This window comes from Haliotis asinina, chromosome 2, assembly GCF_037392515.1.
Source record: "Haliotis asinina isolate JCU_RB_2024 chromosome 2, JCU_Hal_asi_v2, whole genome shotgun sequence".
NCBI classification, from domain to species: Eukaryota; Metazoa; Mollusca; class Gastropoda; order Lepetellida; family Haliotidae; genus Haliotis; species Haliotis asinina.
The window spans coordinates 25458917-25483790 of record NC_090281.1 but is presented as its reverse complement, the minus strand read 5'-3'; the positions used below and the strand labels follow the sequence as shown (position 1 = coordinate 25483790).

Sequence of the window (24874 nt, the reverse complement as noted above, 5' to 3'; positions counted from 1 at the left end):
AGGTAACTGGCAGGGGATTTAACATGTCTGACTATTGGGTTGTCTGACAAATGGGTTGATGAAGATCACTTCTAATGATCTTTACATTATACTGAATTGTCTTCGGTGTGTATTGTGTATAATACCATAGTGTCTTTTGCAAACCAAAGTTCTGAAATATACCCTAATTTATAAATTAGAATATGCACTTTCTGGTAAATACTTCAAAACATGTGACATCACAGCTACCTTCAGTATATATTTGGCATGTAGTGTATTTCTAATGACGTACCAATATCTTATGTAAAATGATAACACTTCTGCTCAACAAGTGTTAATAGGGAAATATATTCAAAACGTTGGATAAATATATATTGTCAATAATGCAAAACACGTAATTCATGGTGATTATTTCCGGTATGATCAATTGAGATTGAGACTGGATATCTGGTTCGCTGTCATTTAGGTGGAGGAGGGGTGGGGTTCTGAGATGTCTAAGCATGCCATCCCTTGTCGGAAAAGGTGACATTGCACAGGGCGCACGTTGTTGCCTGCATGGCGGTCACAGTTAAATATATATATATGTGTGTGTGTGTGTGTGTGTGTGTGTGTGTGTGTGTGTGTGTGTGTGTGTGTGTGTGTGTGTATAGATAGATAGATAGATAGATAGATAGATAGATAGATAGATAGATAGATAGATAGATTGAGAGATAGATCATGTCTTTTAGCATTCAGTACAGCCTTAGGGCGAGGCAACTGTTTCGCTTACTTCAGTTTAAGTGAAATGATCTGTTAACAGATAACGTCCGCAGAGACGAGTGTGCACTGAGATCCTGTATGGTGAGGACAATACCGTTGGCATTGTGGACTCAGACCAAGAGACTTCCTCAAACATTCATCTTCAGAGAGAGCACCACAGTGGAATAATCAAAAGCCTATACGCCTAATGGAACATTAACGCCCATATCATCAATATATGTTGCAGCCAGGGCCGCTTTGTCTACTAGGTGATAATTGGTTTACCTATCCTTAACGCACAATATTACATTATCAGCGACGAAAGAAGTCTTGAAAAGCATTAATTATTTGTTTTCTCTAATGCACACATACGTGTTGACCCCCCAAAATCAGATACGACCAACTTGACAAACATGGCGTATTTGTGCAGAAATCTAATTTGGAGCGTCCTTTTGTGTGGATAATTTGACGCATTTACAAAAAAGGAAAAAAAACAAGAATGCTCCGCACAGACGGCACAGCATACTGACAACGACCCGGCTAGTCTTTATTGGACCTATTAATGCCGAGCGAAAGGCAGGGACCATCAAGTATCATACATAAGGGTTTTCGGTATGACGCGATTCCGGGCGAACGCTCTAACCACTACACCAGGGAGGTGATCCTAACAATGAATGCAACATCAAACATTCCAGGACCATATTTGTACAGACATCAGTGGGGTTTTTTCTCATTTGAACAATTATCAAATTATCATCATTAAATCAGCATGGATTCCAATATTTTTTCTCGTTTTTAATAAGTCAAAGAATCATATGTGTCGCAGATTTCCATGTTTCCCATCGAGAAAGTTGAAGAGAGATGTTTCCCTTTAGCGTGTCTACGATCGAAATTCGAACGCAGTAAGCTGCGGCCTGTAAACAATCTGGTCTGGGCCAGACAAACCTTACGTTGATAGCAAAGAATAACCTTAATTGTTGGAACGCGCACACAAAAATGTAACACACAGAATACCCTTGGTGGAAGGTGTATACAGGACAATAACCCAAAAGAAATGACCTGGAGGAACGCGTGAGTGACTTTGGTGGAACGTGTATACAGAAGTATAGCACAAAGTGTGACCTTGGTGGAACGTGTATACAGATGTTTAACACAAAGAGTGACCTTGGTGAAACGTGTCTACAGAAATGTACCATCGGGTATCTTACTTAGGTGGATAGCTATATAATGCAGAACTATTTTGTTGGATCTTTATTTCACATGCAGATTAACGAGTGAGCTATGAGTAAATAGACACTAAAATATGGAATGGGCCTGCGTGGGAGGTGTTTATACCTGTTAGTGATGTTGAATCAAGAATTTGTAATGTTCTTGGTGGAACACATATTCAACTATGGTAAAATACTGAATGAGATTACATGAACGATTAGGAAGAGATTTAAACAAGAAAATGGCGTGAAGTTTGAATTATCATTACTTATAGAGGACTATCGTGAAGAAAGCAGTGCAACGTCAAGAAAAATGGATATAAATGTACACTTAACAGAATTAACGCTATTTGAAGCGTAATAAAATATTCACCACTCAGCTACAGGCAGAAGATTTTCAATTTGCATTCAGTCTCAATTGAAATGAAAATGTCTATTATTAACACTATTTTGTTCTGCTTATGGTTTGGGGAATTTTACATCATGAAAGCAGGCTTGTACTTCGCACATTACCTCATGTGACCTTTCTTCTCAAACATACTTCACAAATTATCTCCCTTCAATAATTATTGAAAACGAGGCTCAGTTCCGGATCGTTCGTACAAAGGTATGTCACGAATAGTGACTCAATTCATATCACACGCATTTCATACGTTTATGAACGAGTACAGAGTATAGAGGTTTGTGTCAGTAAATGTGTTAGTAGTTATGTTCATTTGACATTGTTTTCAAACTCAGGGAAACTTGTTTATCATCCGAGCTAGCTAAGAAGCACGCGAACCTCATGGCGCCGAAATTGTTTATTCGAATGAAGCCGATAAGGTTTGACCAATCCTGTTTTTGAATTTCGAAATGTACTTGTAGAGGTGTATGAAATATTGTTGCACTATCAGCTATGTCAATTTCTGTGTGAAATTTAACGAAATAAATATACTTTTAGTCAATATAAACAGCTCTAAACGAGGTCATGGCTGAAATTAGTGTGTTGGGGCAACAGGTGCTGTATTGCTGTCATCAAAGACATATTCACGAATATACGTCTTTGCTGTCATCTACTTGAAACAGCGACTTTATGTAAGTTGCCACTAAATGTTGCTCAAAATCAGTAGGTAAATAATTGACCCCAAATAATTATTTACCAACAGCGTTCTATATCTATCCTGGTTGCACACGCTGGTTTGTTTGGTGACAAATGATAGGCAGTGCTGATCCATTGCCATTATCACTAGGCCTATTTGAAATGTGAAACCGGTAGAGGTTACACTGTTTGTCATATTGCTGGCAAGTGCTTTTACCACAATGTTAAGCATGTGAAACATCGTAAGAATACTATTCATCAACTCTATTATAGGGTGAAAAAGCGAATATGTATTTGTATTAGTTCTCATAATTAATCATGAAAATAAATATCATCAGGTCATAGGTTGTCTGATGTTGCACATTTTCAGACTGTAGCATTTATATGGGCTCAAAAGACTGTTGAGTCCCACAAATATGAGTTCTCAAATGATGGCTTGCTTTTTACATCAAGTTATCTTTTATATGTTTGTGACGTGTTTTACAATTCTAAAATTGTTTTACAATGGACCACTAAAGAAATGCCTGGAAAATGCTTTTTGGCAGTCATTTGATAATGGTTGATATTTCAGATTCAAACCTCATATATAGTCATTCATACCACGTCGATGTACTATGGGATATAAGTATTCACTATGTACTATTCCCTAATCATACTAATTATGTGGTAGAAACACTTCTAAGAAACAAACTATACTGTTACCCACCTTACTGGCAGACAGGGTGACAGTGTCCATGTGGCATGCAGGCTGTGCATGGCATGCCTTGAGTTTGCTTATGGAGGGTGTGATGGTACCAGGGACATGCAAGTTATGGTAACTTGCGTAATCCAAAATGATAACGCTTGGCTCATTCAGCTGCGGTAATAGTTGATGTTTGAACCAATCCCAAAATATCTGCTTATTCATTTCACTATAGTAATCACCATCAGATTTCTTGGCACGGATACCAGCATGCAAGGTATGGTAATACTGGTGCCTTAGAATAATCTGAAGGAAGTGGCATCATGTTGGTTGAGTGATTTTTATGACACAAGTTTTCATCAAGTTGTAATTTTAAGTCCCAAACTGCTGTATTCTTCAACTGTACTGAGATAAGCTGATCACATGGACAGCATTGAGTACTGTTTTCTAAACACAACTCTGTCATCTCCCTGAACTCCATTCCTACGAGGACCCGTGAAGGTTCCGGGGTAGAATGGGCCTTCAGCAACCCATGCTTGCTATTAAAGGCGACTCAGCTTGTCGTAAGAGGTGACTAACGGGATCGGGTGGTCAGGCTAGCTGACTTGGTTGACACATGTCATCGGTTCCCAAGTACGCAGATCGATGCTGATGTTGTTGATCACTGGATTGTCTGGTCCAGGCTCGATTATTTACAGACCGCCGCCATATAGCTGGAATATTGCTGAGTGCGGCGTAAAACTAAAACTCACTCACTCACTCACTCATTCCTACGAGAGCTACAATAAGTGTTTTCAAGAATTTTATTGTATCTTTGATCTCGACTTGTATTTTGACACATGTCCGCACAGTGGATGACACCCTTGTGAAAGCTATTCGGTTTGTGTTTCCTACCTGGTTTTGAGTTTAACATGACCCTCAGTGTAACTGATTTGTTCCCAGCTTTGTACACCTGACTATATGTCAGATTAAGGGTTTTAAACATTCTATTGTAAACCCTGTCATAGCTGACGAGATGTTTACCCCTTTGTGTCGCCAGTATGAAATACTGATAGAAATTGGCAATGAATTTTTCTGCAGAGATATAGCATGTTGCCAGTTCAGTATATATCCAAGAAAGCTCATGTAAGTCTAGAAAATATGGCAAGTCTAGATTCCCTTAGCTTCTGAAAATGACAAAAGTCTGAGGGCTCCATTTCATTATAATATTTTTTTTTTACTGTGAACTTTTTTCAGTTAAGTATGTTCATTTCAGAGACTAATTGTTAGTCTAGAAGTGAAACTTCTGTAGGTGGAAAGGTTGTTTCTTCAGTTTCAATTATGACTTTTTATGTAATTATTATGAATATAACTACTAGAAGAGTTTTGTCTTTTTTACATATAGATGTTTACGAAAAAACAAGCTTTTCACAATCATTTATCTAATTTAATTAGTTGAGACTGTGTGAATAATTATGGTCTATATTTCAAAACTATAGTTTGTACTTTGCATATGTGCAAATGTTGTTAAAAGTCAAAATGTTTTTCTGTGAAGTATTCACACAAGTGCATTTTTAACCAGAGCACTAAGTCCAACGTGTTAATTTTGTACATGTATTCACTCTTTCTCTGACTTAAGGTAAAATACACTTTTAAATCATGCGAGATTAGGGTCTCATGAAAATGTATGTTATGTTAGAAACTTAACTCGTGTCAAGCCAACTAACTTATTCTCATCTAGTCTTCTAATCTTCTGCCTAGTTTAACGTTCACATTTTGGGCTAGTGGATTATTCTGTGGGCTGGTAACTTTCAGGCATGGGTAGCCCAACTGACTAGCCAAATTTGAAAACTATTTCACGCTCTGCTCCTGTTATTATGTTTCTGTATTATGATCATATCTCTTATACCAAACAAAATGGATGGAACAAAGGCTTGTACCACAATATGCAACACTGGTGAGAACTGAGACCAGTGTCATATTAGCACATTCATACTTCCCTCCCAGTTCCACAGACTCACATTGTTACTAACTTAGGCTGTATAAAGTAAATTAAATTTTTCTCGAGCTTATGTTTTTTTCAAAAGCAACAAGGGTAGTAGGACTTTTTTCCTTTTTTTTTGTGATAGAAAAATTGTGATGAGGGAGTAAGACATTTTTCTTTTCTTCCAGAAATACAGCTTGGAAAGTTTAGCATATGTTAATGAGCTGCAGATTCAATAACAATTGTTCTTACAGACACTTATTCTCATTCTGGACAAATGGAAGATCGGGACGCAGCAAAGTCGAAAAGTCTTTTTTAAATGGAATGAAAAATTGTTACTCGCACAAATATCACTCACTATCTGATTGGCTAGATACCCTCAGGGGTCATCAGCTTTTGTGGTGTGTACTACTGTTGGTTGCAGGGAGTAGACATAATTTGATAGAAATATTTCACACACTTAGGTCACGGTTTTTGAAGAAACCCATGACTGTATGTCCTGGCTTAATTTTAATTCCTTATTCAGTGTAAATTTAGGTGTGCATAATTCATGATGTCAGTTTCATTGACATTGGCGATCATGGGGAAGTTTTTGCATGTTCTGAAAACAGAATGTCAGGTATGCAGTGTAATTGTTCCATGTTGAACCATGTGACTGTTTTAACTATTCATTGTTTTCGGTGTCACGTGATAGGGGCATGCACTGCAGTCATTGTTTCTTGTTGAACCATGTAACTGTTTTAACTGTTCATTGCTTTCGGTGTCACGTGATGGGGCATGCACTGCAGTCATTGACTAAGTGTGTTCCCCTTTCAATGTTTGCAGTAGGTTTTGTTTGAATGAGTGCAGAAATACAATTATAAACATGTAGTCCAAATCTCTTGCGCATGATATTTTTGTTTCAGTACTGAATCATTTCAGATGTTTTGTTTATATGTTGCTGTTTTAAGATACTTTTTTAAAAAAAATAATTAGATCAGACCAAGAACACTGCCTATGTTCACACTGTATCTATATTCTGCTGTTAGTAAGCCTGTTTTGATTCTGTGGAATGTGTCCCTTGGTAGTGTATGCTTGTCAAATGAGTCTGGTATATGTGAAAATGTATTAGGTGGTCCGGCTTAACCTAATACCAGGGATTTACAGGATGCGAATTCTGGTGTCCTATACACATAAATATTGACTGGACGCACCAAAATTTATCAGCGCATCCACAGAAAAAATACAAATACTTTTGTAAAAATTCCAATCAAGTAACAATATGTTATCACTGAGTTTTGCTTTGGTATCACTTGCGGTTTCATAGCTGTAACAATGAATGTTTTCATCATGATACACAATGTAACAGTACACATGTATCAATAATATTTAAGTGTGTGGCACCTCCATTTTTCGTCCAGGACCCCTGAAAATAATAAGCATGGACCTGTGAAGATACCGGGGTAGAATAGGCCTTCAGCAACCCATGCTTGCCATAAAAAGCGACTCAGCTTGTCGTAAGAGGCAACTAACGTAACCGGGTGGTCAGGCTAGCTGACTTGGTTGACACATGTCATCGGTTCCCAAGTACGCAGATCGATGCTCAAGTTGTTGATCACTGGATTGTCTGGTCCAGACTTAATTATTTACAGACTGCCGCCATATAGTTGGAATATTGCTGAGTGCGGCGTAAAACTGAATTCAATCATTCACTAATAAGCATGCGTCCGAGGGCCCCTGAAATACAGGACTCAAGGTAAATCCTTGTGATACTCATTCATTTTTTATGTGATCAGGTTGGATTGTTTGGTGACATTATGATCAGGACTAAGTACAACTGAACTTCACTCATTGTTTGTTTTAAATGAATGTTTATTATGCTTATCGCAATGTATCGTCACTGAACTGTTGAGAAACTGTAAATCCCCTTTTTATAAATGATTAATTGAAAGCACCAGCTGTGTGTCTCTTACACTTGATTATTGTTATTGCATTTGTATGTTGTTTAGTACTTGTTGCCATGGTTACTTCATGTACGTGACGGTTGTAAGAGGCAGCGTGGGTAGTCAGACTCACAGGCTTAGTTGATACATGTCAGAGTGTCAACATCACCGTGGTTGATTCATGTCAAGGTATCAACCATCATCCCAGTGCGGGTGTATAGCGCCAATATACAGTTCAACTGCTCAAAGGTGCTTTAATTTTCCCTCTATCAGAGGATGTCCATCACAATGGTGCATCGTATTTTCAGTGGCTAAACAGGACATTATTTAGAGGGAACTTTTTTCCTATTTTGTTGTAATTTTGTTATAGTGATCATCAAGTGTGAGTTTGGTTGATGCATACTTGGCTGAAGTACTGTTTTCCCAGCTCTAGTAATCTCAACCAATATTTTGTGGCTGGGGAGCTATGGCATCAACTTGCCATCCAGGTAATGGCTGTTTTAACATCCAAAATATCAGAAATAGAAATGCGATATGTATCATTTTGTGACCTCAGTATCAAGAAACATGTCATGTTGTTACATAGTTTGAAAATTGCTGAGGGCTGCAAAATAAATGATATAATGATAAATGAATATAAACTTGATATGTACAATAGCATTTGATTTCAGATTGCTGAATCATGGCTCCCAACAATGCCCTGCCTGTCTGGGGCAATGAGAAAACCATGAACCTGAACACTCTTATACTGACCAACATTCAGTCATCACCATACTTCAAAGTCAACCTGTTTGAACTGAAGACATACCATGAAGTCATAGATGAAATCTACTACAAGGTAGGTAAGATATCACCAGAACTCAATGATGTTGATGATGACGATGACGACGACGACGACGAACGCTGACAGTACTCTGTAAACATGGCAAGTGTTTATATGTACAAATATATTCATCCACATTATAATAATCTGATAAGAGCAATCCTGTATTTCTCAGTAAAAGAACTTTCTGTGGGTATTGACCTGACTTTCATTTTGAAATCGTTACACAGAGGCCCAGATATGCTGCGAATCTGAGTAAAATATGCATAGAAAATTTCCAGCTGCGCATGGAACAACAATTGTGTATCAGTTGCACATTTAAAATGTTAGTTATGCATAAAGTTTAAAACATGCATGCAGAATAAATTTTTAAAAATCTCTTGTATAATTTAGAAAGACATCTGTTTCTGTCAAGTTATACTGTTAGTATTAGGACTAGTGTTGTACTGTCAGTATAGGATGAGTGATTTTTTTTATGAAATCATTTCCATTATAATTATATTGATTCTGATAAGGTATGATGTATGGCAGTACATACCTGCTTAGTAAACTTACTCAGTGGCGTGTAGTTAGCCGAGTATAAACAGTGAATTACTCACGTATTTGAAAGCAGTGGGTAGTGGATTACGAAATGTCCTCTCAACATCCACAATGATTCTCCAAAGAAATACTGTGGGTACTGTACCCACATGGCTAAATTATACCTGGAGCTCTGGTTGCGATTATCATACATGAAAGTAGTTCATGCTGTTCACACCATGTACTTCTTTGATTTTTTTTTCATCTATAAATGTATTAATAGGTTATGAATCTTTTTTAAATAGCCCAGATGTCATACCTCCTTCTGATTTTTAAAAATGCAATATTCAAGTATTTTTTTATAATATTATGGTATGTATATTTTTTTATTGTATTTAAAATTCTGGTATCCATTGTCAATTACAATCTGAATATGGGTATGAAAATTGTGAAGTCTGTATTATCATGCTTAAATTATTGTGATGAAATAATGTTTTGGGTTACTCGGTACACAAGGATAGATCTGTATTTATCTCTCGCTTATAAATTATGTTCAAGGCAGTGCTTTTTGCGGGGTAATCCAAGGTGGACTTTGTCGCCACACACTAGTAATGTGAAAAGGTTGATTTCTTCCTGATTTCTTTCGTTGTGGATTTTTGCTCAATCTGCTGGTCCAACATTTATCGATAATCATCTGATATTCAGTAGACGATTATCTTTGTATTGATATCCAGTCTAATTGTCCCAGTATTCAGCAGCATCTGTCCATACATCATGATTCTGTTTAACGCGATATGCCATGAACTGTTATACCAATGTCTTCATATATGGTCACAGCCTACTTTGGGAGATTATGCAGACGCTGGTCAATTTGGGTGACCTTATCTTCAAGGTCACCACAACACTTAGAACACTTCTCTAACTCTTGTTAATGTGAATGGCTGGAATATTGCAGACTACGACGTGAAACCCACTCACTCACTTGCTCAATCACTTATTAACATGATACCTCATGCACTGATGTACCCACTATCTTCAAATTTGGTGGCATTCTACTTTGATTATGCAAACACCAGTCATATCAGGGATCTTAAAAGTAGTAAATATGTTAGAAATATTTCATTCTTCCTGAGCTACTGGTGACATTTCCATGTTGTAAAGTGCGTTTGCTTCATTGTATATGTATCTAAAACATTGAGAACAGTCAGTAAATTTACTGAATGACACAATCTGAAGCTCCAACCCAAGCCTACATTGTTCAGTTTTGAGTGGTTACCTCCTGTTGCACTAGGTGATGCACTTGGAACCATGGGAGAAAGGCAGTCGGAAGACAGCAGGCCAGACTGGGATGTGTGGTGGGGTGAGTACCACCTACTGTTCATACCACAGTTTTCACTCGTCATGAGCGGGACATGGGTTGGTGTACCTTCCATGTTTGTTTATGTTCCCACAGCCTGAAAGGCGATGAGAAGGTAAACATAGAGGGTACATAATCCATGAGCCCTTTGAACAACATATTTATCGTCAGTTTTGAACTATTTGTAAAACAGATATTGGATCATTATAAGGAGTACAGGAGTTAAGCAGCAGCCCAAACTCTAATAACACAAAAAACCAAACAAATTCCCACAGCTGAGCATTTCCAGCGAGTAACATAGAAAATCAGCCAATCAGAAAGCGACATTTATGTGTGAGATAAGACAAAGTTCAAGGTGTCCCACAAAGGATGTTTTGGATAAACATCAATATCTTGCTCTTTTTAGCATGTTGAGATCGTCATATGGTCATTTCTATCCCACCTAGTAAAGCAAACTAAAATGACTGGACCACTTACTGGAATTACAGATGACGGTAACATCATCCTTAAAGCTGGATTTCCTGAACAATACCATGCCTGCAAGAGTAGTTAAGCTTCCTTGACGCATAAACTATCCCACAGACTATGTTATCATCAAAGCAGGAATTCCTGTCATGTGCAGTGGCATTCAGAATGGACACCTCCACATTCAGCCACAAGATAGAGAGTACCACTGATATACAGTTTGAAGGCATGCAAAAATAAGTCTTGAATCGTTTGAATTGGTCAAATCATCTTATTTTCCATTAAATAAGGATTATCTGAATAATTTTATTCATGTGTGACATGTTGTTGGGAAAAAATAATGGTGGGGAAGAGATCAAACTAAGGCCTTAGATGAGCTTACCATGCTCACTAGACAGAAGATATTGTAGATTGAAACAAGTGGCTGAATGTTGTATATGTGTAATCTGAATCCTCTCTATACTGAGTGTTAAATACAGTACATGTTTCTCCTCCAGGTGCGTGGGGTAGGGGCAGGAGGCATTGTGTCTAGTGCTTATTGTCTGCTGTACAAACTGTTCACTCTCAAGCTGACCAAGAAACAACTCATTGGCCTCATCACACATGCTGATTCTCCCTACATCCGAGGGCTGGGCTTCATGTATATCAGGTAGGTCAGTGAACACATGAAGATCCAGGTTAATACTGGACTTCCTTTCACAAAACACTCAGGTAACGCATGTAAGGGTGACTAACGGAGTTGGATGGTCAAGCTTGCTGACTTGGCTCACACGTCATCTCCAGGTTGCATTGATTGATGCTCTTGATGTTGACCACTGGATTGTCTTGTTTTGACTCTTATTTACAGACTCTTCATAAAGCTGGAATATTGCTGAGTGCAGCGTAAATCTAAAGTCACTCAATCACTCGATTATTTACTGACTGCTACAATAAAGCTGGAAATAGCTGAGTGCGGTATAAAACAACCAACTAACTACCATCTCAACCTAGAAATTATGCAGTTTTGTTGTTACAGGTACACTCAGCCACCGAACGACTTATGGGAGTGGTATGAAGAATATCTAGATGATGAAGAGGTATGTTACACCCACTGTATACAAACATATATACACACCCAGGAACTGCATCAATACCTTCAGATCAGCAGAGGTTGTGTTGCTAGTACCATAGTATTGTTGAAGTATTTACCTCTTGGTACAGTTGTGGATAGTCAGGAGTATATATTTGCAGGGTTTTATGGTGCCGTCATACATACCAATTATAGGGATACAATGATCACAACTCCCATACCTGATCATAGTCTTGCAACTGTGGCAGTGCCGAGGTTGTTTGTTTTGTACAACAGCGCCCAGGCTAGTAATTCATTCCATGCTAATGATGAAAGCAGTCAACGCAGTCATGTGATGCTCAAGGGTTTTCTCGTGAAGATGGGTTCAAAAAAGAGGAAACAACACTGTTGCCATTCCCCTAGAGGTACAAAGAAGCAGATATTCAACCAAGTCTGTAGAAAATGAGATTGAATTTTCTTCAAATTTTGATTGAAGTGTCCCAAAATTTACAAACTTAACATTTCAGAAATCAAATTTGGAACAATATAAGACGGATACTTAGGACATTGTATTCAAGACAATAATCAAAGCTACCTTAGGTCATTTTTTAAATCAAGTCTCTCAGCTCCCAAAAACATCATTGCAACAAATTGGAAATTAATATTCTAGACTAACATAGTTAGAAAGGCTGTTATGTTATTCCTGGAGATATCAGTAAGTAGGAATAGACTGAATGGTGTAATCTGAATTGAGTGTCAGTACTTGTGGACAGATGTACTCCAGTTAACAGTGGTAGCACACACATGCAGTAGACCTACATTACACCACCAACATAAACCCTCACACTCCTCAAACCATGTCTCTTGATGTCGGCTGGTGACATCAAGTAAATAGTGGTGAGTATAGCAACCAGTCTTCTACTCTATCCTATGTTAACATACATGTTAGGCCAACTTGAAAATAGTATGTTTCAGGCAACATTAGTCTCTGAATGAAGCAGATTTTATATATCCAAACAAACCTTTCTTGCTTTGGTCTTGGATAGATTTCAATGATTGTGTTATTTTGTAACTAAACATAAAAGCATGTTTGAGAGGTGATAGCTGGAAATTAGCCTGAAAATCAGGGATTTATTGAGATTTGCTCAGAGGTTTATGTTTGGTATAAAGCAATTGTCATCAGCGATTCCAAAACTAGTGTTATTGTTATAAGAATAATCAATGTTATGACTACTGGAATATTACTTATGATGGGACGAAACCTCTCTCAGTATGTTCAAAGTATTGGTTGCCTGAAACAAAAATATTTTTATTGTGGCTATACTATTGTCTTGAAGACGTGCTAGTCGGTATAAGTTGTGAATGTACTGAATACTGCATTTCTAAATTTTGTCGAGTTAAGCTTTTTCACTTTCCATTGTACAATTGATGAAATGTTTACGTGTTGTGCTCTAGAGGAATATGAACAGATATTTTCCTTCTCAATAAGTTCTGGATTATTTAGCACTCTCCAAAGTAAATAATGATTTTAGGGACAAATGCTAAAGAGTTGTCTTGTTCATGTAATGTAAGCATGTAAATGTACTTCTTGTTTCTCTACTTCCCATATTGTTTATGATTTTGTTGTGACTTCAGGGTGTTGCTCTAGCCCAGCATTCGAGTGGTAGAGACAGCTGCCTCGCGGCGGAGACGGACCTCGATTGAGGTTAAACTTTGATCAGTGCTTCACAAGCAATAGTGCATCCTTGTGTCTAGCATGAGTCCTGACACGCCCCTTTAATAAGTTGTAGTCTGTAACTTTACAGCATCAAGTGGAAGTCAAGATTATTTTGTACTTAGTAAGGATGAAATGCTTCAACCAAAAATAATTTTTGAAATCAGTTGTGTTTGATTTAAATATGATATTCAAATTGTTTTAGTAACTTGTTGTTGTGATGTGAAACTTGCCAATTTCGTCAATTCCTATGGATAGTCTAGTCAAGAATTTTGGCCAGGACGACAGCAAGTGCTAATTTCTGACAATATTATCAACATGGTAACGTACAATGAGGACCTACAGTATTGTCATCTTGGTAGCAACCTTTTAATAAGGGCTGTCACTATTGTCTACATGGTAACAACCTTACAGTGAGGACTGATGGTATTGTCAACATGGTAAATACCTTTCAATGAGGACTGGCAATATTGTAGAACTTGTAGCAACCTTAGAATGAGGACTGACAGTATTGTCAACTTTGTAACAGCCTTATAATGAGGACTGATGATATTGTGAACTTGGTGACAACCTTACACTCAGGACTGACAAAATTGTCAACTTGGTAGTAACCTTACAATTAGGACTGACAATATTGTCAACTTGGTAACAGCCTTGCAGTTAGACTGACAGTATTGTCAACTTGGTAACAACCTTGCAATTAGGACTGACAATATTGTCAACTTGGTAACAACCTTGCAATTAGACTGACAGTATTGTCAACTCAGTAGTCCTTAGCAGTAAGGATTGAGAATATTGTGAACATGTCAGTGTCATCAAACTCATCCATCAGTTGGCATGTTGTTTGCATCTCTGATGTGATCAACAAGATATAGGACTGTGTTTGGCTGGACTTAATAATCCATTGCATGTCAGTATCCATTCGCTGGTTCTTTTGATTACAATATCTATGCTGATATGCCACAATGTGGCTGCCACTTTAATTAGTGACTTTTTGCTCTCTTTGCCAAATAAGTACACTGTATTGTACAACAATTTCCTTACAAAACTATGAAATATATATGAATACTTCATTTCTTAGGAACACCAAACATTGCTGTTCCTTTTTAACTTGTTAAACACAAGATCCGTTTGAAACCCTTAGTACTATCCACATCTGGCTAGAGCAAAACCCAGGTTCTATCTGTCGATGAAGAAAATGGTAACTGCCTTTGGTAAGATCTGTTGCTGTTGTTGCAGGAGATTGATGTCAAGGCAGGTGGAGGACATGCAATCACAATAGGAGAGCTATGTCGGCAGTTCTTAGTGAAGCTGGAGTGGTACTCAACACTGTTCCCTCGCATCCCAGTCCCAGTACAGAAGTCCATCCAGGAGAAGTTGAAGACACGCCCCGCTCTGCGCCCAGCTGCCGAAGAAGCCGAGTACATACCCCATGATCGGAATCGAGAGGAGGATGTGTCGTTTGGTGAGGCTGAACGTGCTGCCAACAGACGAAGGTGAGTGAGAGGTAACCAACACTTTATGCTTTAATGTTCCCAGGTCTCTCTTGTTAGTTTCTGTAACCTTGGTAATCAGTTCCAACCCAGTTTATTGTCTCATCATCTGTATTACAGGCTGCATGGGCATAACTTAAAAGGGATTCAGTTCTTACTCAGTTCCAGTGCTTATTTACTTTCAGAACCATTGTGTATTTTTCAAAATCAAATATACCCCGTCAGTGCAAAAGGTTCACCTTTGTTTCAGTCCTCCAAGAAGACATAGGTCAAGGTCACCTCGGAGGTCACCTCATAGACGACCCTCACCCCGCCGTTCACCAAGAAGGTCACCTCAAAGAAGGCACTCGCCTCGTAGAAGTTCCCCAAGACAAGATCGAGAGAGGGATCGGGAGAGGAGGGGTGGAGTAGATGATTTTGCAAGGGAACTGGAACGAGAAAAGGAACGGCAGAGGCGCGAGAAGGAAAAGGATCACAAACGAGAAAAGGAGAGGAGGAAGGAAAAGGATTCCCATCGTAGTCGAGATACCCAAAGTTCTCATGGCAGGGATCGACGAGAGGGAAGCCGAAACAAGGAGAAGAGAAGGTCACACAGTAGAGAACGTCATGAAAGGTCAAGGAGTCGAGATAGGTCACGAAGGTCACGTAGTCGTGAGAGGCATGAAAAGTCCCACAGTGAAGATAGAGCAGAGAGATCTGATAGGCACAAACACAGGTCAGCTGATGAGCACAGAGAGCGGCGAAGGTCAAGGTCACGAGAACACAAAAGGTCAAGGTCAAAAGAGAAGAGTAGGGATAAGCATGGTCGATCTCGGGAAGACAGGGACAAAGACTCAAATCGTGAACACAAACGAAATAGACATGATGGTGAAAACGGCGAGTCTTAGTGATGCGAAACTCATTAGACATCCACTCCTTTATCTTCTCAAACGTGCAGCAGTTTGACTGTCCAGTATAAATGAAGTTGAGTGTTTTTATTCAGCTCATTGTTGCCTGTTGAAATGAGACTGATTACATAGATGGTGGTCACTAGGTGCTGTATGTTGCTGCTGTCATTTTGCTGATCCACACATTCTGTTTTGTACATAACATTTTCATGTGCCACAGTCAAGGCATCCAGTGAGATAAACACATCTTTAAATGCTATACACCATGCTACTTAATTATGTCCAAGAAAAGTAATTTTTTTTTTTTTTTTGAATCTGATCTCAGTAATTCCATTTGCTTTTGAAGCAGGAAGAAATGGAGACCTTTTATGGATAGATAAGTTCTTAATTCTTTGTTGTAAGTTCATTTCAGGACCACTTCTCGCACCTTCCGGCAGATTATTGGGATAACGTTTCAATTTTAATATTTACAAATGTTGACATGGTCACACAGATAAATGTACTGAGATGACACAGTGACAAAGGTGTCAATGGGATTGGTTCAAAAGTAAACATCGCCTGAAACCAAATGAAGTAGAGTTCCAAGGCTACACTAACAATAATTAAAGGGTTTATTAACTGGATCAAGATTGCAGCTTCTTAATACTGGGTTGTTATTAAGACAACTAATCTACGTAACAAGGTATGGTGTGGATTTACAACTTCTATTTTATTTACAATACAACGTTTCTGGGCTACTTCATAGCTCTTCATCAGGTGGTTGATGAACATCTAGTGGGATGGCCTAGTGCGATGGCCTAGTGCTTACAACATTCACTCATCACACCAAAGACCCAGGGTCTGATTCTTATGTTGGGCACAATGTGTGAAACCCATTTCTGGTGGTCCCTGCTGTCATATTGCTGAAATGTTGCTAAAACTAAATTCTCACACACCTGGTACAGAAGTGCTCTCTGAGTCATAGTATAGAACATATGCCTTTATAAAGTACTGTCAGAAATAGAGATAAAACATTTACTGAGGAGAGATTCGTGCAGAAATGAGCAATGAGGATTTTTTCAAAGTCCAAAGCGACTTATTTGGAACAGACCATTTCTTTACGCAAATAAGTGTGCGATAATATTGTATTACAAAGGGCACTTTGTAAGTTCCTACTCTCAATTTAGACTTATTATCTTCATTATAAAGGATAGCTGTCATAAAAAGTAATATCTTTCATGCCAAAAGTATTAAGGACGTAGCTACCACAGAGTCTCACTATCTTTACAGAAAGAAAGAGACAGGAGGAGTCGTCTCAAAAACAAAATCAGGACGGATGCAGCAGATGACGGTTGGGCTGGGCTGAGGGATAGAGATATCAGCTAAGATATGATCCCACAAGAGAATTAAAGTAGGGAAGTACACTGCATTTCCTAACATATATGACTATATCCAGTCATGTCAATCTTTTGGTGGTCATGCCACCTACATTTTGAGACATTTAATATGATGCTTTACTATGGGTATGGGGTATTATACTCTTTTACATATCTTAACATAAACTTCATGAAACAAAGACACATACTTTTTCTAATATTATAAGATGTTAATAAAAAAAATGAGAAGTATTCAACACATGACATATCGTTGAAATGACCCGTTGTGCCAGTGAGCAACGCATGCATTTCATGCCATGTGAATCAACTTTCCATCATACCTGGCTGAGAAACCTAATTGCCATCTCCGTCTTATCTAATTGTTTTTAGCAGCCAGTCGTAATTTTTAAAAGTTTTGCCCGATTTTACGAGTAAACATGCTTTTCTGGATATCCTCTTACACATGCCCAATTAGACCGAAGTGAGTTGTTTCGACATACCCTATTTGCAGTTGTGTAAATTTGAGGGATACAGAGTAACAACCTAAAAAACAGCTGTTTTTGTATGTTTTTTAATCTAAATTTGATTATCAGTAGCGCTTGTTATTCGTAAGTTTTTGTAGCAGGTGAATTGTAGAACAATGATATAGGTTAGATAATGAATGTAATGCTGATTATAGCCAAGTTATGCAGATAAGACAATCTGTGCGAGGAAATGTTTGAACGGTTTTGTTTCTAATTTTTTTGTATCCCAATTGCATAGATTGATGCTCATGCTGTTGATCACTGAATTATCTTGTCCAGACATTATTTACAGACCTCTAACTGTAATACTGCTGAGTGAGGCATTGCTAAACTCAAGCAATCAAAATGGTTTCAAATTTTAAATCTCTTATTATTTTCCTACACCAATATGACCTGCGCAGAGATGCCAACCACTCCGATTTTTTTAGGAGTTACACTGATTTTCAAATACAAAATCTACTCTACGATTTGTCTGTTTAAAAAACTCTGATTTTTTTTGAAAATCCAAATATGTTTATAAATTCAAAATGTTTGAAAGAATTTTAGTAAATAGCCGTCTGTGCGTGTTCATTTGAGTTGAGTATTATCTGGTTAAGTATGCCCAGAAATTGCTTATTTCCAGCAGACTAAATCTATTTTTGTAGGGGAGGCCCCCAAACCCAACCATCAAAAGGGGCCCAATTCCCCCTCTCACGCTCACCCCCAACTCACTCTCAGGGCTCAAGAATTGCTTTGGGCAAGGCATAACTGCGTTTTCATTTGATTCAGGGTTGGCATCTCTGTCTGCGATGTATCATTTGTATCATGATACAGGGGTTTTAGATCGAGTGATTGTATCATGACCCTGGTATTTGAACACCATGCTGTATCACCGTATCGTTACTAGAGATTTTAGAAACTGTTGTTGCAAGGAATGTATATCTTAATCTCATGGTGCTACATTGAGGGAACTTTAATTAGAAGTTATTTTTTAATCCAATATTCTTCTTGTAAATTCTTTCATTTTAAGATGGTGTTTATTTCATGGCTGGTTACCTAATCATTTGTTTGAAAGATTTCATTTGTACAGGTTCACACAAAATGGTTTTACATTTATTTATGTACTTCATACCAACATATTGCCTTTGTGTTACTATTCTCAGGTTCTGTCACAGAAGTCTCTCGCCCCCTGTGTAGAAAACAGGGACCACTGATAATAACTGTCAGGCATTACATATCGTCACAGTCATCTTAGTGTTATCATACATTTCTTACAACTCAAGTAATACTGTAACATAATGTTCAGTGTTCATTTTACTGAGCCTTTAACATGTTCCTGTTATATACTGTCCCCTGCTGAAATAATGCAAAAGCAGCATAAAACTCAAATCACTCACCACAGTTGTTGGGGCGGTGGGTAGTCAAGTGGTTAAAGCGTTCACTCATCGCACTGAAGACCCAAGTTTGATTCCCAGCATGAGTGCAATGTGTGAAGCCCATTTTTGGTGTCTCACCAGCTGAAATAATGCAAAAGCAGCATAAAACTCAAATCACTCACCACAGTTGTTGGGGCGGTGGGTAGTCAAGTGGTTAAAGCGTTCACTCATCGCACTGAAGACCCAAGTTTGATTCCCAGCATGAGTGCAATGTGTGAAGCCCATTTTTGGTGTCTCACCATAGTATTGCTAAAATTGACATTAAACCATCTCACTTATGACTAACACTGTTATATATCTGGTAAATATTCTATACTACTCAAAATATGTCAAGGAACCGTCATTTCTTCCATGAAACAACTCAGGTAATCTGAAAAAAATAGGTTTAGCTGGTACTTCTTGTGAGTGGTATTATTTTATTCTTAGTCACAAGGTGATGCATCCAAGGAAGCTGACCACCAATGAAATTTGGAGCCTCTACCATATCAATGTGTCACAAGAGTGTTGAAGTATGGAAGCTCTCACTACTTGTCACTAACCTTGACTTGATACTTGCATTCTCCAGAAGTATGATGCTTAGTGCACAGGGTTGTAAACTTTGGGGCCTAAAATTGCACAAGTGTATCGTCCTTTGAATATAATACATCTGTTCATCATGCCAAAGGCATTCAATTCCCTATGTAGATACAATGCGTGAAGCCCTTCTCTGGTGTTATTCACGGTGATGATGTTGGAATATTGCTAAAAGCAGCGTAAAACAAGGTAGTATTTATCCTGATAATGAGGGTTTGGGTTATTAGTGTCTTGCTTATGCCGTGATACCGCTAGAATATTGCTAAAAGCGGTGTAAAATCAAACTAACTCACTCACTCACTTGCTTATCTGGTAACTGCTATTGGTCACATTGTCCTGGGACAAAATTAGTCTGTTCTCAAATTCTTAGCTTGAGGGTATTTCATATCGTTTTAGGTGTGTACTTGCTCTAGATGACTGTAGATACTTCGTGTTAATGAGTGGAAAAAATTGAAAATTCTTACCTTGTTGCAATTATTTCTTGTAAGATTTGTAAGTTAATAACAGTCAAGAACCACAGAAATGTGGAAGATCTTTCTCTACTGCTGTTTTCAGTGAATTGTTAATAGCTGGTGTGTTCCCCATATTTGATGATTTATTTTTGCAAAGTGTTGATGGGCGTTTGTAGATGTGAATCATTAGTTAAGAACCACCTGTTTAATTTGTAACACATTTGTGTCAAACAGTAGTTTTGTTTCTTCGTTTTACTTTGTAAATTGCAAGCCCATTGCAAGTTATTTTTTAGTCCAAACAAACGTAGTACAGTAGTTCACCAACAAAGTGGTAGTTGTCTGAGACCTGCACCATAGCCTTCACCTCACATGCTGACATGCCTTGACTGTTCAAAGTGGTGTTAAATCCAACCTGCTCGTTCATTCGAGTAAAGGCATTGGGTTGGCGTAGTGGTTAAGGTGACCATTTGTCATGCTGAAGACCTGGGTTCGATTCTCAAGATGAATACAGCGTGAAGTCCATTTCTGGTATTGCTCATTGTGATGTTGCTGGAATATTGCAAGGTGGCATAAAACTATAGTTACTCTCTCACTGTTACTGTTAACATCCAAGGGATTGTCCACCAAACCAGTAATTTGTGTAGACAAGCTTTACTAACTTAAAATGTCTGATCTCCATACCTGAAGTTAAAACTGACCAGGGCCCCGTTTCACAAAACTCTCGGAAGCCTAAGATCTCGTAAGTTTTCTCGGAGCCATTGTGCCTCCTATACTGAAACACAGGAGCTACGGATGCTACGAGAAAAGTTACGAGAGCTTTGTGAAACACGGCCCTGGTAATCTCATCCCATTGGTTTTTCCTGAGAGTGAGAATGTGAAGTTAGTATGCAGCAGGGTTCATTCTCATAATTTCTATTCATGAAATAAATTCCTTATCTCATTCTCTGAATGGGTGGCAAGGGTGTTACAGATACTGAGTAGACTGAGAGATTCACAGTGAATAATCTTGTACATATTACTTTTGTTTCAGAAAAGACATCAGTGTGAGATTAGAATGATTTTATTTAGTTTAGAAGCAGTTGTATATAACAACGTGTAAACCTTGTAAATATTAGTTAAATATGTCTGATTACTAACAGTAGTTCCATATTGGTCTTCTATCAAAGGTAATAAATTTTATGCAGACTATTATTTTGTATTTTTACCTTCTACATTCAAGAGCATTGTCTTGCCTTGAATTTGGGACTGGAATTGACCTTCAACCAGTCTGTCATTAAAGATGATTTAAGGGATTGGGTTGTCAGGTTTCCTGACTTGGTTGATCTATGTTGTCATATTCCAATTTTGTAGAACGATGTCCATGATATCAATCACTGGATTGCATGGTTCACATTTATTTAGAGCCTACTGTCATGTAATTGGAATATTGTAGCGTGTTGCTTTGAATCAAGCAACAGAAACAATGTTCTGTGCTATGAAATCCTGACAACATGATTTGGTTGGTTTGTTGTTTAACACAACAATCAGCAATATTCCGGCAGGGGTCTGTAAATAATCAATCTGTACTAGACAATCCAGTGATCAATAGCATGAACATTGAATGGAATACAATGATGTGTTAACCAAGCCAACCATGTGATCTTGTTACTCACCTCTTCTGACAAGCATGGGTTACAACGCCCATTCTTACTCACCTTACTCCATGATGTAGGCATTGTTGGTGCACACACTTGTCACTTGAATGAGAGTTTTACAGTCTAAGTAAACTTAGTCTCAGTACTTTTCTTTACACTCCACTACAGTCTAACAAAAACTTTTGGGAGGTTGCGTCAGGTAACCTCTGAGCGACCTATGACCGTCCAGTCAAACGGATATAACCAATCAGACAGCAGCTTTTGTTTAAGTTTTGTCGGGACTTAAAAAATCGCTAGTCACGGACACTGATCCCTCAATAAACGAAAATTCGCATGAAACACAGGTATTTGCCCTGTAGCATATATGTTTATGGCCTTCTGATGACATGGTTTCTATCAGCTAATGTTTCCGCAAGCTGGCATCCTTGAATATTGGCAAAAACCCTATTTCCAGGGGCTGTTTACTCACTGTTGACAGTATTGTAACGTGCATATCGCGTATAGAAAGTAGCATTCGGAATCGTTCGGGTACAAATCGTTCTGAGATACAAAGTTCGAAAGGTATGTGTGAATGTCCACCTTCGCGATTTGGTAAGCTGTGTTCTGATTGGTCAATCTCGAAGATTACCGGACGCGACCTCCTACCAGGTTTTGTTAGACTCAGTTGTGGAGTATTATGAAAAGTACTGAGACTAAGTATACTTAGACTGGAGAGTTATAGATTTTCCTCATCAGCTCCCCCAGATAATTAAGCCAATGATCTGAGTAACATCACACCACTGAGATGGCTATATACAGAAAGGATGCAACGTTTTACTCAGTTTATGATTGGCTTAAAGAACAAGTATCGTATGACTTTAGAGTCTTGGGTCCTGCATTCACTGGTTGGTGTTGGGCAGCCAAGTAGTTAAAGCTTCTCTTTTCTTGGTGATGATGTGGGTTCTGTTCCCCACATGGGAACAATGGAGTCCATCTCTCTTGTCCCACACCATATTGCTGAAGTAATTCTAAAAGCTGCTCACTCTCATCCTCTCACTGGAACATCGGACCTCTATGGTACAATGGACAGATTGTCTGCCCAGAGAGAGGAAGGTCAGGGGTTCTATCCCATACCAAAAGCTGTAAAAATACACTTGTCATGTTACATTTTGCTCAGCATTATTATGGTGGTGTCTAAATGGGGGGAGATATGTTAACTGTTCATACAGATTCTACATGACATGACTGCACACAACCCATGCTGTCATCACTGTGACATTACTATAATCCCACAGCCCATGACACAGTTTAAACGTTTATATCTGGGTCAGGTAAGAAAACAACAAGTTTTGTTTACCAAATGATTTATTTGTAATTTGTTGTTGGTACAGTTAAAGCATGTCACCATTAAAACAACATCACACCAACAGCAACCAACAATCAAGAACTAACAGAAATGTACTCGGGCCACCCAAGATGGCTGCCATATTCATTTTTGGTAACCACAGTAACAAGAATGGCTGCCTTTTCATACTATGCAAGACCATTCAAATAAAGAACTTTGAGTAATTCTAAGATCACTTTATCTGATAATTTAGCAAACGGCACAGAAGTTGTGACCAGAAGTTTTGAAGACTTTGAATTAATGTAGCTAATCACAACACATAACAATTCTCTCTTGCAATTTGACAAATACAAGAATGAATTCTGAAGGGAGACATCCCCTGAAGGAACCAACAGTTTGATATTCTATGGGAGTCTGCAACTTTTGTTGGTGACAAAATGTAAAAGTCACCTCTTCATGACATGCATTGATTTTCCTCTGAAATGAGAAACTCTAGAAATTTATATTAAAGTCTCTTCTGGAACATCTCCCTCCACAACGGCCCCATCCTCAAATACAAAATAATTATTATTCCCAGGAAGCATCACATCAGGTGTACCGAGTACGACACTCAAGCCTTTTACATCAAGCTCTGTATTGCCTTCAGTTACACATCATCAGATATTCATCACAACTATTCATCAGTTTCTACTCTGCAATGAAGCAAATGATTAGTTTAATTCTATTATTACGACAAACAGTTGTATGTGTAATACTTTCTTTGTTACTCTGCTCAGCAAACAATGCCTACTGGTCCAAGTCAAGTCACACTTTCACAGAAGTGTAGGATGAATGTATAAAATGCAGCTAATAGTCAAATTACAAGAAAAAATATCATTCATAAAGCTTATTTCTTAATTTGGAATGCATATGGAATGAACACCACTTATTACAAAATTCCCCAAATAACATACCTGCAACAACTTGCTTCACATTTCGCAGCCACAGTGAGAATAAAACCTGTTTCTTTGACATGGCAGGCAAACACCTTAACTACTACTCTGCCCACCTTGTATATCTTGACAGGCGTGACCGAAATTAGATGGACATATTTCTATTTGTCAGTCATCAATAATAACAGTTGAATTGATATCATCTGCAAAACTTTTAAAAGCAGTAGAAATGGTTAGTTTTGAGTTAAAATGACAAGATGAATGAATATCTGATAACAGGCACTCCTGCTAATGCACACTTAGCTTAGTCATGAATTAAGGACTCTTGACAATCAATATTTGATGTACTCTGTGTACATAGATTTGTTTTAATTAATATCTCATGTTTGAAGTCATGATGATTATGCATGGTGGATAATTATTAAAGGCTGGCTAAAGAGATCAATAGTTGAAAATATCGCTGAAGAGATCTCTTGAAATCGTACATTGTGATAAATAATATTCAGGATGTTGTATTGCCTGTATTCCATGCAGACATATGCCACCAGTGCTACAAAATGAGTTCATTTCATTTGGACTTGTCTGGCATTTTTGCTCAGAGTTACTTTTCTGATATCAATATTGATAATCAATCGATATTTAGTTAACAATTACTTACGTCTAAGATCTCTACTGATAGCTTGCCCAAGTTATCAATATGTTTCATTTTAGATAAAATACAAGGATTACACATACATTTGTCGGCTTGCCAGAACAAATCCAAACAATAGATAACACCTTAATGGTTCT

At 38.1% G+C, this 24874-nt stretch overlaps 1 protein-coding gene across 3 annotated transcripts; it reads left to right on the top strand.

Annotated features, from left to right (window-relative positions):
• The first annotated feature begins 2493 nt into the window (after window positions 1–2493).
• On the top strand, window positions 2494–21382 carry LOC137273451 (pre-mRNA-splicing factor 38B-like). Of its 3 annotated transcripts, none has more exons than XM_067806144.1 (7): window positions 2494–2532; window positions 8242–8408; window positions 10204–10272; window positions 11232–11383; window positions 11750–11810; window positions 14736–14992; window positions 15240–21382. In XM_067806144.1, exons 2-7 carry the CDS (start codon window positions 8253–8255, stop codon window positions 15874–15876), a joined length of 1332 nt encoding a protein of 443 aa, XP_067662245.1. In that variant the 5' UTR covers window positions 2494–2532; window positions 8242–8252; the 3' UTR covers window positions 15877–21382. The 3 variants fall into 3 exon arrangements, with proteins under 3 accessions (XP_067662245.1, XP_067662246.1, XP_067662247.1); XM_067806145.1 differs by having other exon boundaries at window positions 2510–2605; XM_067806146.1 differs by having other exon boundaries at window positions 2528–2590.
• The last annotated feature ends 3492 nt before the right edge of the window (window positions 21383–24874 follow it).

Bases quoted from the DNA above. Each gene is read 5' to 3' on its own strand.
- LOC137273451 (XM_067806144.1), top strand. From the start codon at position 8,253: ATGGCTCCCAACAATGCCCTGCCTGTCTGGGGCAATGAGAAAACCATG. The intron at 10,273-11,231 runs GTGAGTACCACC...TTTCTCCTCCAG, and splicing joins AGACTGGGATGTGTGGTGGG to GTGCGTGGGGTAGGGGCAGG. The intron at 14,993-15,239 runs GTGAGTGAGAGG...CCTTTGTTTCAG, and splicing joins CGTGCTGCCAACAGACGAAG to TCCTCCAAGAAGACATAGGT.